The sequence below is a fragment of the Hermetia illucens genome, chromosome 2, assembly GCF_905115235.1.
Source record: "Hermetia illucens chromosome 2, iHerIll2.2.curated.20191125, whole genome shotgun sequence".
Taxonomy (NCBI): domain Eukaryota; kingdom Metazoa; phylum Arthropoda; class Insecta; order Diptera; family Stratiomyidae; genus Hermetia; species Hermetia illucens.
The window spans coordinates 113,991,575-114,013,928 of NC_051850.1; the positions used below are offsets into that span (position 1 = coordinate 113,991,575).

Sequence of the window (22,354 nt, forward strand, 5' to 3'; positions counted from 1 at the left end):
GGTCGAAACGCAATTTCATCATTGAGTTGATCTATGCAAACGATCCAGTTTCGAAAAATTCTGAACAATGTCTTTGGAATTCATCCCGAACCTCAGCGGGGACTTTAGCCTGACAGTGAAAAAGAGTATTTCGGCGAGTACTGAAACTGTTAATCAACATAAAATTAAATGGGTTCTGAAAAGCAGTACCTTTATTTGGTAGAGAGAACAGAAAGACAAATACTGCATTTCGAGAATAAACTACCGTCTTCTTCTTCTTTTCCCTTATCATCTCGAGTAAGCCAACATGCAGTAAGTTCCCGAAATATGGTGTTTGTCTGTTAGCCAATAAAAGTACTACTTTTCAGAAGCCGTATAATTGTATCTAACCTAACAGGTTAACAGACTACCCCATCACTCTGGCTATCACTGGTACCATGAGCACGACATCCGGCGCAGCTCTAAATGCACTACTCAATTTGCAACCCCTGGATATATTTATTCAAGGCACTGCAATGCAGCACAGAACAGGATCTGCGAGCCGGAATCTACCTCTAGGATAAAAATGAGAAGTAGGGTTTTGCTTTGTTCCAATATACAACGGTTTTTCAAGCCGAAGTTTATGTGATCCTAAGGGCGGCAAACTGGGTGATTGACGAGCGGTTGAAGAGCAGATACATCGCAATCTGCAGTGATAACCAAGGTGCAGTGAGGGCGTTGAGTAGTCCTTTGATCTCCTCAAAAATCGTTCAGGAATGTAGAAACCGTGTGAATTCTATCTCTAAATTCAATACGATGGAACTACCCTGGGTACCTGATCACTGTGGCGTAGAGGAAAATGAAAACTCAGAAGTTTTGACGAAAGAGGAGTCAATCTTCCCTATGCTGAGACCGGTCGTCAAAAACTGGGAACAAGTTTCCTACAATGACAGGTGCCAGAGCCTAAATACTGCTCGACACACCTAACTTTTCTTGCCAAAACCGAACATATGTAGTGCAAAATTTATCCTGTCGAAAAACAAGAGAACTTGCAGGAGTATTGTGACCATTGTGACAGGCCATAATTCACTAGCTGGGCATATGTTCAGAATAGGAAGAATGCGCCGCCTTGGACGTATCAGGCATCAGATCTTTGGTGCCGATGTTCTCCAATTGCGACACAACCACTAACGGAAATCCTACGATACGTTAACGAATCCGGAATATTCCGTTAGATGGGGGTGCCAAGTACAATGGGCCAACACCGCCTGAGTGTTCAGAAGCTGTAGCTGCTTCCCCACCACACGCACATACACACACACCTCCTCACTCATACCGGCCACACCATCCTGAATACAACACATAAAATCCTCCGTCTCAGCAAAAAGCTCCCCAGCATGGAGCCATCTATCCGAGAAATGACAAGGGACAATTCACGTGTTTACAGTGCAGTGCCTTCGACTTCCACACATCGATCCGTTCTTGGTCAGATTTCACCTCACTCAGGGGATTGATCCTTAAAATTAAGTGTAATTAGCCCGCAATCTGCCGCATGCAAGGGAGTCGTCTGCCTCTCTCTATAAAAGTAGACACGTAGTGGAGAAACGTTTTTCCCTTACGTCAACCAGGCTCCTGCGTCCGATGTCACGGAGCAGAATCATCCACTGCACGGCAAAATTAAGGAGATGCATTCGAAATTTGAACAGGGTAGTCAGATTCAGGTCAGGAGGTTTTCTATTCTTTGTCAATATTCACGCATGACAATCTCCCAAATATATAGCGAACACATTCAGTGGGCTTATTTTCTTTTTCAGCGACAAATGCGATTTCAGCATCACTTTCGCAGGTCGTAGGAATCCCGACAGCAGAGCATCACCAACTCGAGAATGGGTTCCTAACAGAATTCCTGGGTGCTATTTAAGGTTTTTTGTAAAACGGTAAAACGGTTGTAGCGATTAACACCAAATTTGGTGGAAAGGTGGGAATTGTGGACCCTTCCGCATACAGCGGCTTACATGATTCTAGGTCGAATTTAAAGGGAGGGTCCCCATACATGTAAAGGGGGGGGGGGGGGGGCTGTAGTCTTTTTTTTAAAATAAATATAGTCATGTGGTGTATCAAATGGAAGGTCTCGGTTAGTACTTTCTGAAGCCGTTGTTTTGACATTTGTTGAAAAGGTGGGAAGTGAGAGGGGTTGAAAGTGATGATTTTTTAACGAACCCATTCTCAGAAACAACCTCCAATAACATGCCTAATAATAGTGTATTACCATAATTTTTAGTCATTGGCTGAAAAACCTAGTTCATCCTAGTACCACGAAATTTAAGCTATAATATATAGCATGATCCTACCAAGTTTGGTGGAAATCGCACCATCGCCAGCAAAGTTATAATAGGTCAAAGTTGTCGCTTTTTTTCAAATTCAAGACTTTGAATGTTAATATTACTTGAAAGTGGATATCTTCACATAATACAATACTAAGTACTAATGGGACAAATGCTCAATGCCTTTGTGAAAGAAATACATAATACCTTTCATACCTAAAGCGTCAGCTTCCGGTTTCCCGACTTGTTGAAATTGATCTCGGTTTGGATATGGAAGTCACAAGCACTATGCCCGGCATGCAGTTTGTGATGATATTCGTGGATGGCTTGATTTCAACACTTGTGTGTACCTAAATCCATCTAAATATCAAGGCTGAACATGTAAATTATGCGTAACAGACTTCTAAGAAAAGGACTCTTCATATTAACGTGGGCTGTGAGTTTCTAGAACCCTGACACGAGCGCACAATGTGGTACAGACGTAGGATATCGATTAGTCCGACATACAGGACGCTATCAAAAGCATTGACGTAATCGATATAGCAAGAGAGATTTCTTTGGCCTCTAGTTGTCTGTGCTACAAATACCGGGTCGATAATGGAACCTCTCAATGCGACAGCCCTTGTGATCCTCGGACAGCATGCTGTTAGCCTCGAGGTGCACATTGACCCTTCTACTGATACTGGAATGAATACTTAACGGGCTGCTAAACAAGTAATTGGTCTTGTGTGTACGGGGTGCTGCAACGTGTTCCTTTCGGGGATAGGGTGCGCAATCCCCGAAATGAGTAAGAGTGGAAATACCCCCGGCCAGCTAGCAGGTGTGTGCTATGTCCCGACTAACCCTATTTCCATATCTAAACCTTATTTAAAACCTTCTCGTTAAATTTTAATTAAATTCCATATTTCTTTTTTAGGTCAAATACATCGGAAGCGAAGTTGGACGTGGCTTATGGGGAATCAAGTATACAAGAAGACCAGTAGATTCCTTAGTTGAAGCAGCGAAAAATCTACCACCAAACAAAGTGTTACCTTTCTGCGAATTGACCGTTACATTGGACGGAGTGAATATTGAAATAGTAATGCCAAAGACAGACACCCGATCTTGGAGCTACCCCATCGATACGATCTCTTACGGCGTTCAAGATCTCGTGTATACCCGCGTATTTGCAATGATCGTCGTCAAGGACGATAATCGCAATCCTTTCGAAGTGCATGCATTCGCCTGTGATAACCGAGCAACAACCAGGAAGTTAACATTTGCCTTAGCTGCAGCTTTCCAGGATTATTCCCGACGGGTTAAGGAAGATGCCGAACGAAATAACACTATTGCACCGATACAAAAGAAGTTTGCTATTGACCTTCGTGATCCCGAAGAAATGCAGGGGGAAGAAGAGGAGGAAACCGAAGCATAGCTTCAATACAATATCCGTTTGAAAGATTCGAAAGGACTCCTTGAGAATTCATATTTTAATGTGTAGATATTTAAGTTCGCCCATACAGCATCATTCCAAATAGAAACGTCGCAAAATATGCCTTTTATCCTTTTGTATATAAGTATTAGTGTTGCGATGAGTTTTTCTCTGCGATTTGACTACCGTTATGGTTCTATGCAGTTTCATAATAATTTAGTGGAATTTTATTTGATTGTTTGTGTTTGATCTTACAAAATGCAATTTGTGTGATATACTAGTCTTACGGACTCCATGAGATAGTAATGATATTCGTTTTATCTCTGCTAGCATTCAGGACACTTTGAAAACGATATATGAATACTTTATAAGATTTGTGTGGAACATGAAACCAGTTTGTAAATATATAGAATAATAACGTTGCACAGTGAAAGCATATTTGGTGTCTATTTATTTTCACAGGATTTTGGGACTTTTCTAGCTAAAAAACCATAATGTGAACACCGAGAGTGGGTATGTGTATTTATGAGGTGGGGAGAGGCTTACCCACTGAACACTAACATTGTAATGGTTCATCGTACTTGACCACCTCCTTTATTTCTCGCAGGATTTCCATTAGAGGAAGTGATGTTATGCAAGTACATGAATGACTATGCTAGTAAAACTACGATTGCCGATTTCAGTCACCGTCTGAAGTTACTGAGATTTCATTTTCCTATACAACGCAGTGAGCGGGAATCCAGAGTGGCTCCACCGTATTGACTGGGGGGATAACCGATTTCTATATGCGTAAACGACTTTTGGGGTGAACAAAGAACTGGTCAACGCCCTTAAAGTAGATTGATTATTGCTGGAGATCACATTGCGCCTACTTTTCAATAGTTTGTCGGTCACCCTAGTTGTTAATTTTACGATCGCATTCATTTCAGCCGGAAAAACAGTTGCATATTTATTTCTTTAATAAAGTATGCATAGAAATCAAATTCCTGATTATATATTGTCGTTAAAAGCAGAGGCAAGTAAGAAGCTTAACTTATGCTTGAAAGTAAGAAAGGAAGTAGATCCAGAAGACAGCGGTAGAGCGTTGTATGCGATTGCCAGCTTAACAAAAATTCCCTTTGCCCATGGCGTACACTACGTTGGCCGGCGTCAACGCCTTTCTTCTTACGCACATTCACAAGACGACTTCTGCACCTCCGTTTTGTGCCGAGGTCCGCCAATTCGATATTCCTAAAAGCTACCTGACATCCTGACTTACGCCATCGCTCTATCTCAGGCACGGTCTACCTCGTCTTCTTTTTCTACCAAAGATATTGCCCTTATAGACTTTCCGCGCTGGATCATCCTCATCCATACGGGTTAGATGACCCGCCCACCGCAACCAGTTGAGCCCGATTTTATTCGCAACCAGACGGTCGTGGTATCGCTCATTGATTTCGTCGTTATGTAGGTTTCGGAAACGTCCATTCTCATGTAGTCGGTTCTTCTCTCGAACCCCGCCAAGAGCTTTCAAAATCATAGTCTTGTATAGTAAGAGCCTTGACCCTAGAGTTTCGAGCGAAACAGTTTTTGTAAGCTGAAATAGACTCTGTTGGCTGCCAATAGCCGTGCGCGGATTCCATCGTCATAGCTGTTATCGGTTATGATTCTCGATCCTAGATAGGAGAAATTTTCAACTGCCTCACAGTTGTAGTCTATCTTTATTGTTTCTTCTTTGTTGTTTGGCACTGATGTTGCTACCATGTACTTCATCTCGCCTTCATTAATGTGCAGCCCGAGATCTCGCACCCATCACCGCCTCGCTCGCAGGATGTCCCATTATGTCAATATCATCAGCGTAGGCCAGTAGTTGGGTCGACTTGACAAGGATAATGCCTCTTACATTGACATCTGCATCGCGAATCGCTTTCCCCGGGGCCAGGCTAAAGAAGACGTCGCTAAGACATCCCCTTGTCTTAGACCGTTGTTGATGTCGAATGGTCTTGAGAGTGATCCTGCTGCTTTTATCTGACCTCACACATTGATCAGGGTCAGCCTAGTCAGTCTTATCAATTTGGTCGGGATACCGAATTCTCCGATGGCCGTGTACAGTACCCTGGCTATGCTGTCATAAGGGGCCTTGAAGTCGATGAATAAATGATGCAACTATGGCCATGTTCCAACAGTTTTTCCATCGCTTGCCGCAGAGAGAAAATCTGATCTGTTACTGATTTGCCTGGATATAAACCAATGATGTTCAGAACCTATGTGGTTAACCGACCTAGCAAGATAGCGGGGAATATCTCTTAGATGGTTCTCGGTAACGTAATACCTCTATAACTGCTGATCAGATTTCATTCTTTACCTCGAGAGGATGAGCTTCAAGGTGTATAAGGCTTCATTCTGCTGACCTGTTCGTAAAGCTTGCGCCCTTGGTGCGGTTGTTCCCTGTACTTTTCTAGTTCACAGATCTGTTGGTTCTTCCAAGCTTTTTTCCGTCTGTGAAGTCGCTTCTCCTCTCGATGGAGTTCGTGATAACTTTCCACGCGTGCCCGCGTTCTTTGAGAATGCAACATTACTCGGTATGCGGTATTCTTCCGTTCCGTTGCTAGCTTACATTCATCATTAAACCAACCGTTCCGACTCTTTTTGCACCTGGGGCCAAGTATTTTTGTGGCCGAATTTATGATGACGTTCTTGAAGTGATTGTGAAGATCATTTGTTGATGCTTCATCTCCAGGATCTCTGTTGACTGCGGTTGTTGCGGCATTCATTTCCCCCTTATAGGTGTTGCGGAGGGCTGTGCTGTGAACGGCTCCAGTGTTAACTATTACCTGATTGTCAGAGGGGATTCCGGGCGGTGTTGTTATTCGAGCTCGGAGCACCATGCCAACGAGTTAGTTTTCCGAGTCTATAATGACACCTGTAGTAACCGCGGCTGCGTGACGGGAGCGGAATCTCATTCGGCTCTTTCTTAATTAATTTGCTGAAACAATGCATTTAATAGAGTGCAATTGCCTTAATGTTCGCCGCAGATTGCACATTATTGAATACATTCGAGCGAATTGATCTTGACAAGAGGCGAATAATTTGCCGCATCCGCAGGCGCATGCGCATGTTGCCGCAACATTGCCTAGCGAGTGAGAAAGGTTATGTAGCGGGAAGAGAAGCGGTGCACGAACAAAGAACGCGGGGAGTGTTGCTGGGTCTTTGTTGGAGGACAGGAGGAAAGAAGGAGTTTTTTTTAACCGAGGAAGAGGAACAGAATTCAATTTTTAGAGAAGGAGAAAGAAAGGAAGAGGAAAGAAAGTCTTCGAGAACAAAGAAAGCATCATTAATCCGAAGGTGTGAAGATTTTCGCGAGCAAAAGAAAAGAATTCGACCAAGAAAACTAACACCACATCGTGCTAAACCATAACGCAAGTGTATTTTAAACGAAGATTCCGAGAATAAGTTCAAATCGTTGACAAATCGTTCAATCGTTAACAAATGATAAATGCACAGTGATTTAAAGCAAAAAGGAGAAAAACAATTGAAAAGACAGATAATTGAAATATCAAATGAATGAAGTTAATATTTAGCTGCAGAAGTAAAGTGTCGGAATTCCCGCGCTATGTATAAACAAAACAAACACATAAAACGTGAAGTACGAAATTATAGAGAGAAAGTGAATTAACGTTAGTTTTTTTCTAAGGACTATATATTTTTTTTATTATTAATATTATTGAATTGTAAAAAGGAAATAAGCAACGTTTAGACGATTTTTTTAGCTTATTTTTTTCAAAATGTTCATAGCTATGTTTAGAGAGAGTAAGCAACTTTGAACAAAGTAAACCAGCATCAATCCGAGCTCGGAGTGACATCTGGGTAAGTCATTGTTTTTTTTATTTTCTCTTCTATTTTCTTTTTTCTATGATTTTATTTTCATTTTTTCTTTAAATTTTACATTTTGTTTATTTTTATTTTCATTTTTTCTTTGAATTTTACATTTTGTTTATTTTTATTTTCATTTTTTTCTTTAAATTTTACATTTTGTTTATTTTTATTTTCATTTTTTCTTTGAATTTTACATTTTGTTTATTTTTATTTTCATTTTTTCTTTAAATTTTACATTTTGTTTATTTTTATTTTCATTTTTTTCTTTAAATTTTACATTTTGTTTATTTTTATTTTAATTTTTTTTGTAATAATTTTTGTAATAATTAATGAATGCTTGAACAACGAACAATGGTGATTGACTAATCCTATCGTAGTTTGAGGACTTCCTCCCTTTCCTCCCTTTCCATCCTCAAAATGAATAACTGGCCGGAGGATGTCGAGGAAGGGTGGGAACCTCAGGGGCCGCGCCTCATACAAGATCTGAGGCGGAAGAGACAGCAATTGAGACGGTGATCCGTCGTGGATCTTCCCCTCCTTGATCGCGGCACTCGGGTCCGGAGATTTACAGCTCCACGCGCGGTCGAGCCTTTTTTTTTCTCTTTTCTATTTTCCAACGTTAGCTCGCGTTCTGTTTGTCCATCGATAGGCCGTCGCGAAATTCGTTGTAAAGTCGAATTTAAAATCCGGTGCGGACCCACGCATCGGAAAAGGCACGTTGTTTTGAGTAATGAAGCGTGAGGGATCAAAGCGCTCAAAGGACCCCCCCACATTCCCGAGCCTGGCTAGCACAGAGGCGCGGAAGAACGTGTCGACCGAGCACTTTGATGGAGCTTCAATCTTTGTGGGCGGACCTTCACGATCAATTTAGCCAATTTGTTTAGATTTTTGGGATAGCTCGATAGGTCGTTATCGGCCACTCAGGATGATCGACCTGATCTCCTATTTCCACTCATATCATTACACACCCTATATGTTCTGACATTCATCAAGCCTGAGATGTGGCGGCGTTCGATCAGCACGCGATCAATTTGGTTGAATGTGGTCCCGTCTGGGAGGCCCATAAACCAGGTACTCCCGTCCCAACTTGGCTCCATCCCTACTTGGCTCCTTCCCTACTTGGCAATTAAAATCCCCAAGTATGATTTTGATATCATACCTGGGACAGGCTTCCAGGGCTCGTTCTACTGCTTCGTAGAAGGTATCCTTCTATGAATCTGCAGTCTCCTTTGTAGGGGCGTGAACGTCAATGAGGCTTATGTTTCTAAATTTGAATCAGAAACGTAGAGTGCATAACCGTTCGCTTATGTTTTCAAAGCCGATAGCAGCAGTTTCATTTTTTGGCTGACTAGAAAACAAACTCCACTATAATATATGGTGTAGTGACTCTATTCAGGGAAACGGTGGTTACATAAGCCTTATTTTGGAACAGAGTATCAGCTACCGGCTGAGCAGCATTTGGCCTGTGCAAAGAGCGTACTTCGTCGTTCTAAAATCCATCCTGTCCGAAGCTCCTTTCCTAACTTCGGTTTTCCGTGTAAGGTTGTCAGCCCTACACAACCTCCAATCTGGAGGACCATGTGGTATAATTTGTCTCTTTTTTTGGCCCGGGAGACTCGCCTTCATCCTTCTTCTTTCGCAGTCTTTCATTACGAAAGAACTCCCAGCGATCACCACGTGGAGGTGGAGATAGGGTTTGGTAGTAGAGCCGTTGGTGTTGGTTCAGCAAGCGTTTTCCAGGTTTTATGCTACATCGTGGGCACCAATCCACGTTTCACCCTGGGACCTATGCTCCCGTAAATTTACCGGTGATCCCAAAGTAGTCAATCTGACTGCCTTGAAACCCAACTGACCTTATGGCAAGCTCTATGTTCAAACAACGTGCCACAAATGACGAGGCGTGGAAGCTACAAAAATTCACAAATCGTTATGGACGAACTTTAGAATTTTATTGTCAGGCCAGGTTTCTGAAATGCAGTGCCCTAACTTTCTGACAAAATAAACGGACAGTGAAGAAAGAATCAGTTAAATTTGCATGTGAATTGATGGACTTGAATAAGCCGGAAAGAAGGATTGGCATCAAATTCTTGGGGATAAGTAATTTTGAAATAAGCCATCCCTCGGTCGAGGTTGACGCCTTTTATAAGTGCTACATAAGAGCAGTAAGATAACTTTGGTCTTGATGTATTCCAGCACCTCCTCCGTAAAAATAGCAAACGCTACCCGGAAAACAAAGAGCTGTTTTAGTAAGAAGGTTAGCTTCAAGCCGGTGCCACTGGAGCAAATAAATGAGGCAGCTAGATTAAGCGCAGGGCGGGAAGTGGAACTTCGCCGACGGCGGAGTCGATGTTATAGGATTCGGCTACAGTATTCGTGACCTGCGGAGGAGGCTGTTGATTTTGATCCGTAACCTATGAAGGAGGCTGCGCTGTGCTGTGCCTGAGCCAAAGCCGGCTATTCGTGGAAACCTCAAGCTGGCGTAGAAGTAATTCCAGGATCCCGACGAGGTTTGCACAGCGTTTGATCGGTAGGCGGCTTCAATTACAGTCGTATGATGGAGTAAGCAACAATTAACGATCAAAAAGATTGAGCGAATTCCAAGAAAGTCAACGTCGGAGATTTTCCCGCCATATCGATCATGGTCTACATGCTTCGACTGGGATAATTCAGGTTCCTTGCAAATTACACATAAAATGTGATATATTGGGGAGCACGCCATTTTATCGAGAATCTATAGCGCAGCCTTGGTGTAATGTTATAAGACCGAAAGTAATGCTAGCGATACTCGCCTGAGTATATGCAAAAAACTGGGCTAGCTAAAATGCGCGACGAATAATCTAGTATTGGAAAAGCTTACGGTGCAATAGGATGAAGCCAAAAAGAGAATGGGGCACACTCCATTGAAACCAGATGCAAAATTTGTAGGGTTGAAGAGAAATAGTGATGAATGGCATAAAAGGAGTGAAAATGGAAAGCAAAGATGCAGATCAGTTGAGGACAAAGTTTTATTGTCCCAAGGGGAAAGCTCACTTCTAGTTTCCATTCGAAAAATGGACTCATGCTCCAGAACCCTTGTCTGTTTTTGACCATCGCACATTATAAGAAAATCACAATCAGCGGTATTTAATTCAAAATCTAATTCATCCAACGAAATTCTTTGAAATTTTCACGACTTATTCAGAACATATTTCTACGGTCCGCAAACTAGGATAATTGCAATTCATTCAGTAGTTTTTTTTTATTCATTGAAGAAGGCGTAAAAAAACACCAAAATTCCAAAAAAAAGTTTAACAAGGCACCAAAAATTTAGTTTTTAATATTTTTTAATAATCCTAGTTTGCCGACTGTAGTTAGGTCTGTACGTTAAAATGCCGTTTATTTTTTTTCTCTAAGTAGCACTCTCTAGCACACCTTTTTTTGGAGATGGGTGTATAAATTGCTCTGTATTTCAATAACGAACTAAGTGATCGGGCTGGAAAAATTTCTATGCACGCTCAAGATACTAGTAAATCTATGGTGACAAATTCGTATTTGCATCTTTCTCCAGTTCTTCACAAACAATTTCCAAAAAAAGCCAAAAAAACGGCTAAATTCGAACTAAAGGTTATGACACTAACAGATGCAAGAACGGAATACCTCCTTAATTTCTATACCAATCCCCATGAAACAGGCACAATCACTGTCAGCGGCAGGGATCTGCCCAGAACTGAGCAATTTAAATACCTCGGGTCAACGCTATCAGCCAATGGAGGACTGCGTTATGAAATTACTTCACGCATTAACGCAACCTGGATGAAGTGGCGCTCCACAACTGGTTTTCTTTGTGATCGACGTATCAACGAATGTCTCAAATCTAAAATTTACCGCAATGTCCTCCGTCCTGTTGTCCTCTATGGTTCTGAATTTTGGCCGACTATAAAAGTCAATGAACGGCGTCTTGCGATAATGGAGACGAAGATGTTGTGTTGGACTAGTGGCCTGACACGTTTTAATCACATCCGAAATGAGGATATCCGTGATCGATATGAGGTTGCACCGATGGTGGAAAATTGCGAGGGAGTCGTCTTCGGTGGTATGGTCACGTAATTCGCGCTGACGAGAATTCACTTGCTAAAATTGGTCTGAACATCAAAGCCGATGGTAAACGACCAAATGGCTGGCCGAAACAACGATGGCTTGATACCCTGGATGGGGATTTAAAAGCCTCGAAACTGCATTCTAATCAGGCATTTGATAGACTCAAATGACGAAACCGATTACGACAAGCCGACCCCGCTTGCGAACGGAACGAAGGCTGACAAAAAAAAAAAGAAATGTATTTCGAAAAGAAATAAAAGCCAAATTTAAATAAAACTTACAATACTTTTATTATCCTGCATGAACACTAGTTATAACTTATTTCAAACAAACTTATGAGTTTCGTACTAAAAATAATTAAATCCCACTAGATTGGAATTTTCTTACAGTGCGCATCGGTGTAAAAGAATTTGCTATATACTGCCAAGTATTCTTCTGCTTCATCCCGCTTCGTTCTATACTTAAGGATAATTTTATAACTCTTGTGAAGGAAATGTATAAGAATCAAAGAATCAAAATCATAACAAAAACTGGATGCAGTACCCTAATATCTTTTCAAATGCTTCGTTTGTTCACGGACCTCATTTCCAAATATATACAGGGAACAAAATTGAACAGAACGGACAGAGCTAAAAAGTCGTAATAATAACATTAAGCCCCAAAGTGCACGCCTCATCAAGATCTGAGATAACAAGAACATCGATTGAAATTGCAATCCATCGTGGACCTTTCCTCACAATTCCGGCATTCTGGTCCAGAGGTTTTTCACCAAATGTAGTCTTGTGAAATTTCAAATGAAAGTATTAATTAGTACTTTTTAATGCGGTCATCAGTTCTGACATTTCTTTCGCGGATTCCTTCTCGCAACTTACCCAACCTAAAAATCTGAAAAATCGGGGAGCCGCCACCACACCGTGCCTAGGCTCCGAAGTAGCCTGCATTCCGATATCTTCTTAAATAAAGTTAATAATAGTATATTACTATAATTTTTAGTAATTGACTGTAAAACCCCCTAAGTTCGTCCCAGAATCATGAAATGCAGTAATCTAGATTATGAATGTGCATTCGATTCTGTGTACAAATTACTTACCAGGAATGACGTTCTGAAAATACATAGAAAGTGAAATCTAGTAGGTTTGTTTGCTAGTGATTCAACCATTGCTAATCAACTCATTATCACTACATAATCAAATGATAAAGCGATTGTACTTGTGTAGAGTGTAACAGAAACAAAGCCGCCTCCACGATAATTCAAACAATGGAACAGTTCCTTATGCGATCGTGAACATTGAAAGCGACAAAGCGAGTGATTTTTTGTCAGTGGTGCTCCTGGGAGGCAGTGCTCAGCGATTTATATGATACTAAATCAGACGAAGGGACAACACAGCTACTTCCAACATATTTAACACTGGATACAGTATGGAGGCACAAGTTGCAGCGAAGGATCTCCCAATGATATTTAAGGTAGGTCTTGATCGAATAATACTATTTGTTTGGATCACACAAAGGTGACAGATTAGTGGTGGTTTCCTAGGGAACAACAAAGTGTTCCAGGTCAGTAGTCAAGAAAACAGTTTTCCATCGTCAATGGGGAAAACTCATTACTGACTGTTTTTGTTTAGGGATTGAGGAATCCTAAGTTCGCATCCACTTGATGTCGGACCGGACAAAACGGAGAGAAACTTACTCCCACTCTTTATGATCCACGGACTCCTCTTTGCGTTTAACATCTAAAGTTCAAAAATCAAAAGAGGGACGAAGGCGGCTACGATTTCGTACCAGGGCAGAAGCAACTCATTAGACGCTACCTTACCTCTGCCCTGGGAGCAGCGTGACCGAAGCGGCTTGCAGGTGTAATACGCTCCATTTTATAACTCGCAAAACACGACAAGGGTGCAAATTATGTCGAACGTAAGTGCAGAGGTGAAGTAGCGTCTGATGAGTTGCATCTGCTCTGGTACGAAACTGTAGTCGTCTTTGTCCCTCTTTTGATCAGTACTGACGCCTAGGTATCATACTCTAATATGTGCGTCCAGTTCAATTGAGACCTTTGAGAGCAAACGCTCAGAGGCCAAGATGCGTTAGCGGATGGTAACTCCACGGAAAACTAACACCGAAGGTGTTGACCACCAGCTAAGGCTGTAGTAGCTCTTCGTCGAACTCACCGAACACCGGCAAACGTTAACAGGAGGAATATTTCCCTGCATTGATTCATTCCAGGTGCACCATAGGTTTGCTAAGATCAGTGACGCCGAGGAGGCTTTAAAGCTCAATGTCATCGTATACGACAATATTCCCAGGCGACAAATCATTCGCATCACTTCGAATATCTGCTTGGATAAGGACGAACTCATCCAACCCTTGCATCTTTAGAACTCCAGGATCGTGAACGACCGGATGGTTATCATGGAGAAGGAACCCTAAGCAAACAGCCAAGTTTTCTTGGTCCGCAAAGGTGAAAGTGTCTCGCTTCCCAAAACCAGATGACGACTTGGATCTAGTCGACGTTGTCAACGAGCTGCTGAAGGATATTAAAGTCAACGGCCCGGCTGATTTGACGAAGAATCTACGCAAGCAGATCATGCTAAGAGTAGGACAGATAAATCAGACCTAGGACATATATCGTCGCCAGGAAGAACCTTTTCGGACCTGAATTCTAGCGACCTAACCGTGGACAAACTGAACAGGCTGGAGCGGAAAATGTTTATATCTTCTCGGTTTACATGACTTGATCAGAAGAACTAAAACATCCACCATCACAGCCGAGAAGGCGAACCTATTGCTAGGCTGCCACAACAATGTAAAGCACGCTTTGGAGGCAGATTTTAGTATTAATACAAACCTATCGGCGTATAACAAAAGACACCAACCTTCTATTTCTCTAGCTCGGAGAGCTGGGACGGTTGGGAAGAAGTCCTTGACATCACCCTATTAACCGACAATGGGACTTTTAAAGTGAAAAACTGGAAGGTGTCTGGTTTTCCTTCTTCATTCCTAGGCCACTGTTGACCTTTCAGAGACCCCTGGAGGATCGACTACGACACATGCAAGTCTGCCGATAGGTGAGGCATGATCCGAGCCCCAAGCGTAAGACAGCCATTCCGACCACCAGCCAAGTATCCATTAAGGCTTTATATTCAGTGGCGATATTCTCGAGGCAGGTGAGGCAGTGCAGTGAGGCGCTGAATAGTTTGCGCGGTATACTTACCCTCTTCTGGGTTCCCGATTATAGGAACATAGAGAGAAATGGGGGGATGAACGGAGAGCCAAGGAGAGACTCTGCTGCTGGTCGCTCAGTAGGCACTGTTTGCACCCCGATAGCAGGGAGGAACGGAATCTATTGGTGTTACTTATCAGGCTCACCACCTGCGACGTATCGGATTCCAAGGAGTTCCGTTTGAGAGAAGCAGCAACTGCAGGTGCAGCGATAAATAACTTTGCAGGGAGACAGTTGAACCCAACGGCTTTACTCCACTTAACTGCATTAATGGAGAAGCAGTCAGTGATACGGTTTAGAACCGTGGTGAAGTGTTCTTTCCAACTATTCAGCCGCTCGTCAACGTGGATGAAGAGTCGACCAATAAAACCCTTCACAAGACCATCGAAGGGATTGAGACCACAAAGGTAAATTCTTTCGTGATGCGATATGCTGTTCCGAAATAATTGCATTCTGCGGCATCTTCTACTTTCCTGACCAATGGAATAAGAGATTCCCTTTTTTCTTGACTTTTCAGTTTTTCCGGATTTTGCACGGTATCGGAGTTAGAGCTCACAGTAGTCAATAGAGCCTTAAATCCCTTCCGTTCATCACTCCGCTGTAGTCAGTCAGATCTTCGAGACTTCGCCGAAGATAATTTTCGATAGCGCCCCAATACTTTTCGATATTCTAAGGCAGATCAGCGAGATAACTTCATCTGATTAGAAAGATAAATTTGCCATTGTCGATCGACATTTGGATGATACAGCTGATCGTTGCGGACGCAACACGCAAGCGAAGGTAAGGGACCATCAGATAGTGATTCCTTTCAAAGTGGATTTCAGCGCCTCTTTTGTTAGGCACATCAGGAGACAACTTCTAAATCTACTACTGATTGCAAAGCGGCTAATCAGATTGCTTGCACGGTGTTGGTTGAAACCCAGTCGGTGCGCAGCATTGTGCAATTGTGATGCTCCTTAACCTGGGCCACAATTTTGTAGTTAGAATCCTGTCATAAACCGGCTACCAGATCAAGAGCGTCTTGCGGTAGCTGTCAGAAACAACCCTACAGAAAAATTGTGTTTGCTACCACCTGGCTTTCCAGAGTATAAAAGCATATTGCCGTATAAAAGGGAGAGAAGTACTTTCTAAAACCCCACTTAGATTATTGGAATTCTCGCTTACATTGATTCTCTCTCGAGTTGAAGAAAACGAGCATTTTGGAGACCCTCGATACCATTGCCGAGGAGCGTGCGTACATTCCAGAAACATTCATAGTCTGCTTTGGGTAGACAAAGGTCTTCAACTTAAGGTCAGTCCCTATCCAAAGCATTGTTGACATTTCAATTGCAGTATAGTTTCAAAATTTGCACGTTCCTACCCCATAAATGTTCACTCCTTTTAGTCACCTTTTACGACAAGCAGGGAAAAGTTTGAGTGTATTCTTAAGCTGTCTATTCCGAGTTTGTCTAAAAGACTTCAAACTTTAGGCAGAGGAAGCTCATCGTCCTCTACTATCCCGTCGAGTGACCTACAACCAATACACATACGATTTGTAAAATTTCTTAGGTTCAAATATGTTTGGAAAGACATTGCGGCTGATTACCGAATTATTCCCTGTTCCTGCAGTTGTTTGGCCTGCCTTCATTCTTCTCCTTCAGAAGATTTTATATATTTTTTATATATTATATTTTTATATCTGATCGGTTTTGGTTTTTATATCACGGGTATCAGTGTCCGTGTGTGTGTTTTCGATGTCATCTAAATGCATTAAATATGTCAGTGAGCAATTAGCACGTAGGCCATATTTAATAGCTAAACCGTGTCCTATACCACTATTCTTTAGCCATGAAAGTGGGTTCAGCGCTATACAAAACCAGGAGGATGGGCTCCCAACCGTTGGTATTCTCAAATGAACCTACTTACAAATTGATATACCACACTTCATGACTTACGCCAAAAACTTTTAAGTTCCGAATCAATGCGATACAGACCTATGACATTGATTACCCAGATGTACGGGACGCTGCCAAAAACCTTGACATAATTGATATAGCGACTGCAGAGATTTCTTGATTCAACTCGGCAGGCCTTCTACTCCTCGAGTTGACAGAATACTGCACGTGTCCTTTTGAGAGATAAGGTCGATAATTCCCGCAGTGAGAAAGGGTGAAAATTCCCCTGGCGGACAAATGACCTGATTTATGTTACGTGCCGAGTATTCCGGTAAACTGTTTATATCAAAAATTACACATCTGTTTGAAACCTGGGCTCCTCCTGACCTCCGGCCTGCACGGCAAATCGGAACTCCCCTTCAGTAACATCCCCAAAATTTTCGTTGTTACTGGATATTCATTGCGCCTGGGAGTATCTGATGCATGAAAAGGATCCATTTCCAAAAATTCTATACACTCTTCAGAATTCATTCCGAACCTCAGCGGAGACTTCAGCCGAACAATGAAGAAGAATATTGCGGCGAGTACTCAAATACTACAACCTCAAGCTAAACACTCTCTCTATAAGCGGACCTAAAATCTTTCTCCGCCTTATTTTTTGGTGTTTTCGGCATTGTATACCTGATCCTTTAGTATTGGGATATCTTTCTCATTGAGCAATTTGCAAGTTTTTGTTGTTTCATCACCTACCCCCAAAGATGCCCCTCTCTAAAAGGATTAGAACCGGACTTGGGATCAGCTAAGGCGGAGTTTTTTTCTTTAATTTTATTTCCGAACTATCATACTCGGTCGGACGCTGGATTTCACCACCCTACTTAACAACAATAGAGGGGCTGTGAGTGGCTGGCGGTAGGTTAGTGTCCGTCCGTCCAGCACCGGATATGTTCCCGTGATCAGCTCGTTCTTGCATTCAAGGTTCTGATGAATCACCTTATATACAGCATTATGCTTGTCCGAGTATAGCACCCGAGCCGTAACAATGCAGTCAGAAGCATATGGTTCAAAGTTTGTAACGTCGAACCAAACATTCTACACTGGTCGTTCTTTACGCGACTACGCGCTACTAAACGGCACTCATGGATGCCTCCTTGTCAGCAAAAAACTTTTAGACCCACAGCTGTCTGTTCGACAATTGGAGACCAACAAATGGCTGCCAGATACAATTCGGTGTTTACCGTGCATTGCCTTCGACTTCACTCATCGCTCCCCTCACCTGCTTCTTTCTGTAAAAATAAGCACGTAGGGTGTCGACTTGGCGGTAACGCCATGCCAAAACGTCAACCACGGTATATGGTTCCTGATTATCTTTGCTACTGATGGCTTAAATTCGACAATTGTGTAGACCAAATTCCATCCGCATGTTACGATTGGAAATGTCAGCTATCTGCAACCGACTTCTTCGATGGTTATCAGTACCAGCATGCAAATCTGTGTCATCTAAGTACATCAAGTCTGTCAACTAGCATTTTGCAAGTAGGCCATATTTAATTGCAAAAAGCATGCCCTCTGGCATCATTAGGTAGCCATAGAAGGGGATTTAGTGTCATACAAAACCACAAGCAGAACAAATGAAGCCCGTCGGAAGATATCTCTCCGTATATGGATACACTCTGAGTTATTGGTACTCGCACTGATAAGATGATGTTCACCATTCTAGGACTGTTACCAAAAAGTTTATTGGATTCGAAATAATTCCAGGTTTACGGGGCGCTATCAAAAGCCTTGGCGTAATCGATATAGCAAATAAAGAAATTTCTTAGGCCTCCAGTTGTCTGTCGTATAACTGCCGATTCGATAATGAGCTATTCTTTGGGACAATATAATCCTACTCGGCAGCCCGTCTGCTCCTCGGACAAGAATAATGAACGTTATGAATCCATGGAGGGTTGGAATGTAAGTAATCGTTCTTGCGTCTACGGGGTGCTACACTGTGCCTATTTTAAGGACACGGAAGGCAATTCCCGCAATATGGACAAAGTAGGCAATTCCCGCAGGATGAAAATACTCATGGCCGACTAATGACCCAGTTTACCCTATGTGACCATGTATGCTGGTATTTTTTTGTTTGTACCAAAAATTGTGCACCAGATCGAGACTAAGTTCCCTCCAGTTCTTCGAGCTGCTTATGGCTCGTCGAACCTCCTCTTCAGTAACATCCGTAAAATTCATGACCGGAATAGTGGGTTGGCGGTTGCCTAGTAACGAAACAAAATAATAATTACGAATGCATCTAATTTAGTGCAGAGTTTTAATCTGTATCTAACTAGTTATGGAACGGATAATGACTTACTTGATGCTATGTGCCAGTTTAGCTTATTTCCATATTTAAAACTAAAAACGATTTCAACTAGTTTTAATTAAATTCAATATTTTTTTCTTAGGTCAAATACATCGGATTTGAAGCTGGACGTGGCTTATGGGGAGTAAGATATACGAAAGGGCCAGTAGATTCCTTGTATAAAGCAGCGAAAAATCCACGACCAGACAAAGTGCCACCTGTTTGCGATTTGACCGTTACATTAGCCGGTGTGAATATTGAAACAGTAATGCCAAAGACAAACACCCGATTTCGGAGCAATTTCATCGGAGCAATTTCATACGGTGTTCAAGATCTCGAGTATGCCAACATATTTGCAATGATCGTTGTCAAGGAAGATAATCCCAACCCTTTCGAAGTGCATGCATTTGTCTGTAATAACGGAATTACAACCAAGAGGTTAACATTTGCCTTAGATGCAGCTTTCCAGGATTATTCGCAACGGGTTAAGGCAGCTGCCGAAGACTATGCTGCGACCGTACAAACGGAATTAGTTATTGACCTTCCCGAAAAAATGGAATAGGAAGAAACCCAAGCTTAGCTTCGATACAAGATTCGAAAAGACTCTTTGAAAATTTACATTTTATTGTGGAGATTTTTTAAGCGGACTTTCTGTTTCAAAATTTTTATGAAAGCGATTTTAGCACTGGATTTTATTGAAAATTAGTTAGTAAAAACGTTGAAACGTTTCAGGCATATTGCCTGAAACCGGAGCTAATTTTTAAGACAGTCGAAGTAACCGCTGCCGAGCAATGATGTTGTTGAAATAGGGTCCTTGATCGAGAACATTTCTGACAATAACAGACCTAATGGGTATCATAATGGTCCAAATGAAACGGCTTGGTCGGAGAAAATCGACGTCAACCCTAACGCGCAAACAAGCAGTGGTAAGAGGTATTGACAAAAGTCTATGCATCATGGATCGGTACGCGGCCACTTTATGTTGGTGTGAGACGTCCTGTTCCTCTGTACTCTATGTTATGTTTTGGTGTGTTTCTGGGATGCAACTTTTCTGAACAGGAATGAACACGATCGAACTAAAGAGAACACTCAGAGCGAACCAAATGATGTATAATTCGAATCTTTTATTCTTCTTTAGTATTTTGAGGTCGAGGGAGGAAATTCCACTCTTCCATCGTGAACCTTATATCGGGATGCCACTTGTTGATTTCGTCAAGTATATCTCGCTTATTGCCCTCTTTCGCAATGGCCAGGACGTCATCCACATAGCGTAACCAAAGTCTAGGTTTGGTCAACTGTCCTTCCATCTTCTAGGACTGCCATAGAAAGTTAATTTAATAGTGGAAATATTGGGTTACCTACCGCTGACCCTTGGTTATCTGATGATATTTATTCCTAAAACGAAAGTAATTTTCTGACATGTATATCGCCGCTGGTTTAGTATACAGTTTGGTCTTTTTTACCCTCCGGAGTACTATCGTGTTGTTCAACTTAACAACTTTGTTCGAACAAGAGAGAATGAAGATCGACACAGAACGAGCCAGCATAACAATCTTAGCCGAAGAAGGCATGGACGCGTAGGATCCAGCAGGATTCGCACGTTCAGAGCGGACGCAAAAAGGCATCTACAGGATGTCTTCCGAGGATTACCCATGTACCTACGTAGGGCAAACCAAACGACCAGTCAACACTCGGGTTAAGAAACATTTAAAGCAAGCTGAGCTAGTAAACGGGGCAGAAAAACACATACCAATTCCAAAATGGGGAGGACAACAGTGCTCAAAGAGGTCACGACAGTTTCTTCTTTGGAAAATTCACTGATTCACTGATAATACAGAGGAATATGTAAATTAAGATATAATGAAGGTGGAGTCATTAACATAATTAGCTTAAAATGGTTGGTATATATTTAGATTAAGGACATTTCTGGGATTTTTCCACTGAAGGAAACAACAAGTGGCTACCGAAATACCTATTCGAAGAGTTTTAGGAACCTCATTGACTTAAACGGGTCATCCCGTGTGTCGGATCCGCGGAATCGAATTTTTTATGGGCAAAGTGATTTTTTGATTTTCGAAGTCTTTCGGAAATTATAGTGTTAATAAGGGAAAAAGGCACATGCCAGAATTATGTCGATCGCCGTAATAAAGCGCGTATTTATCGGTCCGAATGGCGTTCTTTGAGCGCTTTGATCCCTCACGCTTTATTACTACAATATCAACGTGTCTATTCCGATGTGTGGGTCCGCACCGGATTTCAAAATAGACAATGCAAAGAAATTCGCGACAGCCTAACGAATAACGACCAGATCGCGGGCTGAAATTGAAAAATAAAAAAAACATCTCGACCGCGCGCGTGGAGCCGTAAGTCTCCGGACCCGAGTGCCGCCATCAAGGGGGGGAATATCCACGACGGATCACAGTCCCGATTATTGCCTCTTCTGCCTCAGATCTTGAATGAGGCGCGGCCCCTGATGTTCCCACCCTTCCTTGACATCCTGAGGCCATTTCATCTTTTAAAGGATGTCCCTTAACAGGTTTTGCGGGATCAAGGAGGAAGAAAGAGGGAGGAAGTCCTCAAATCACTCAAAAATTATTCACAACTCATATTGTATTACTGATTCACAAAAAAAAATATATATAAAAATAATAATAAGAAAATAAAAAAAAATTAAATTAAATTAAATTAAAACGAAAAGAAAGAAAATTAACTCCAAACCAAAAAGAAATTAAAAAAAAAAAACTTTTAAAAAAACTAAAAGAAAAAAATTAACTCCAAACCAAAAAAAAGAAATTATTATAATTAATATTTGATATTAATCACTCCGAGCTCGGCGTGGTGGATGATTCTGTGGTGAGAAGAAAATTTAGAACATTAGGAATTCCAAAACAAAATTTACAATTGTTTATGTCTTCTTATATATAAAATAAAAAGAAAACCTCTGGGTTCGGTGACTTCTGCAAATGCTACGCGCGGAAATTTTCACGATCGGGCTGCGAAAACAACATTACTCAATCCGGCTAGACGAATGGTTAGTCGCAGGCAAGCCTCCCCGAAAATTTTACATCAACTGCATTCCTCCATTTTCGGTTGTCACAATTTATTTCCACGAATGTTATAAGTTTCTACGGTTAACTACGGCTAGCTTTCGAAGTAGTGCCGGAGGTTTGTTTTGTCTGGAACGAAGACGACAAAGGGTTCGCGCTGTTCACGTCCTTTATTTTTTTAATTTTCCCTGATTCGACTGTCTTTACAAATATTGATTTGATATTGATATTGATTTATCACAATCTCGGCAGA

The 22,354-nt window shown here is 41.8% G+C and overlaps 2 protein-coding genes across 3 annotated transcripts in view; both read left to right on the forward strand.

The window, feature by feature from the left end:
• Positions 1-4,131, forward strand: part of LOC119649249 — a 38,700-nt gene extending 34,569 nt beyond the window's left edge. For both annotated transcript variants that reach the window (XM_038051316.1, XM_038051317.1), the window contains exon 3: positions 3,199-4,131. In XM_038051316.1, the coding sequence (XP_037907244.1) occupies positions 3,199-3,696 (498 nt within the window). In that variant the 3' untranslated portion in view covers positions 3,697-4,131. The remainder of the gene's footprint in view (positions 1-3,198) is intronic.
• An 8,723-nt stretch (positions 4,132-12,854) lies between these two features.
• Positions 12,855-19,726, forward strand: LOC119649238. The gene is made up of 2 exons (XM_038051301.1): positions 12,855-13,089; positions 19,158-19,726. The coding sequence occupies exons 1-2, from the start codon at positions 13,045-13,047 to the stop codon at positions 19,614-19,616; spliced, it is 504 nt and encodes a 167-aa protein (XP_037907229.1). The 5' UTR covers positions 12,855-13,044; the 3' UTR covers positions 19,617-19,726.
• Positions 19,727-22,354: the final 2,628 nt, after the last annotated feature.

Coding starts and splice junctions, on each gene's coding strand:
- LOC119649238 (XM_038051301.1), top strand. CDS start 13,045: ATGGAGGCACAAGTTGCAGCGAAGGATCTCCCAATGATATTTAAG. Junction 13,090..19,157: donor ATCTCCCAATGATATTTAAG/GTAGGTCTTGAT, acceptor TTTTTTTCTTAG/GTCAAATACATCGGATTTGA.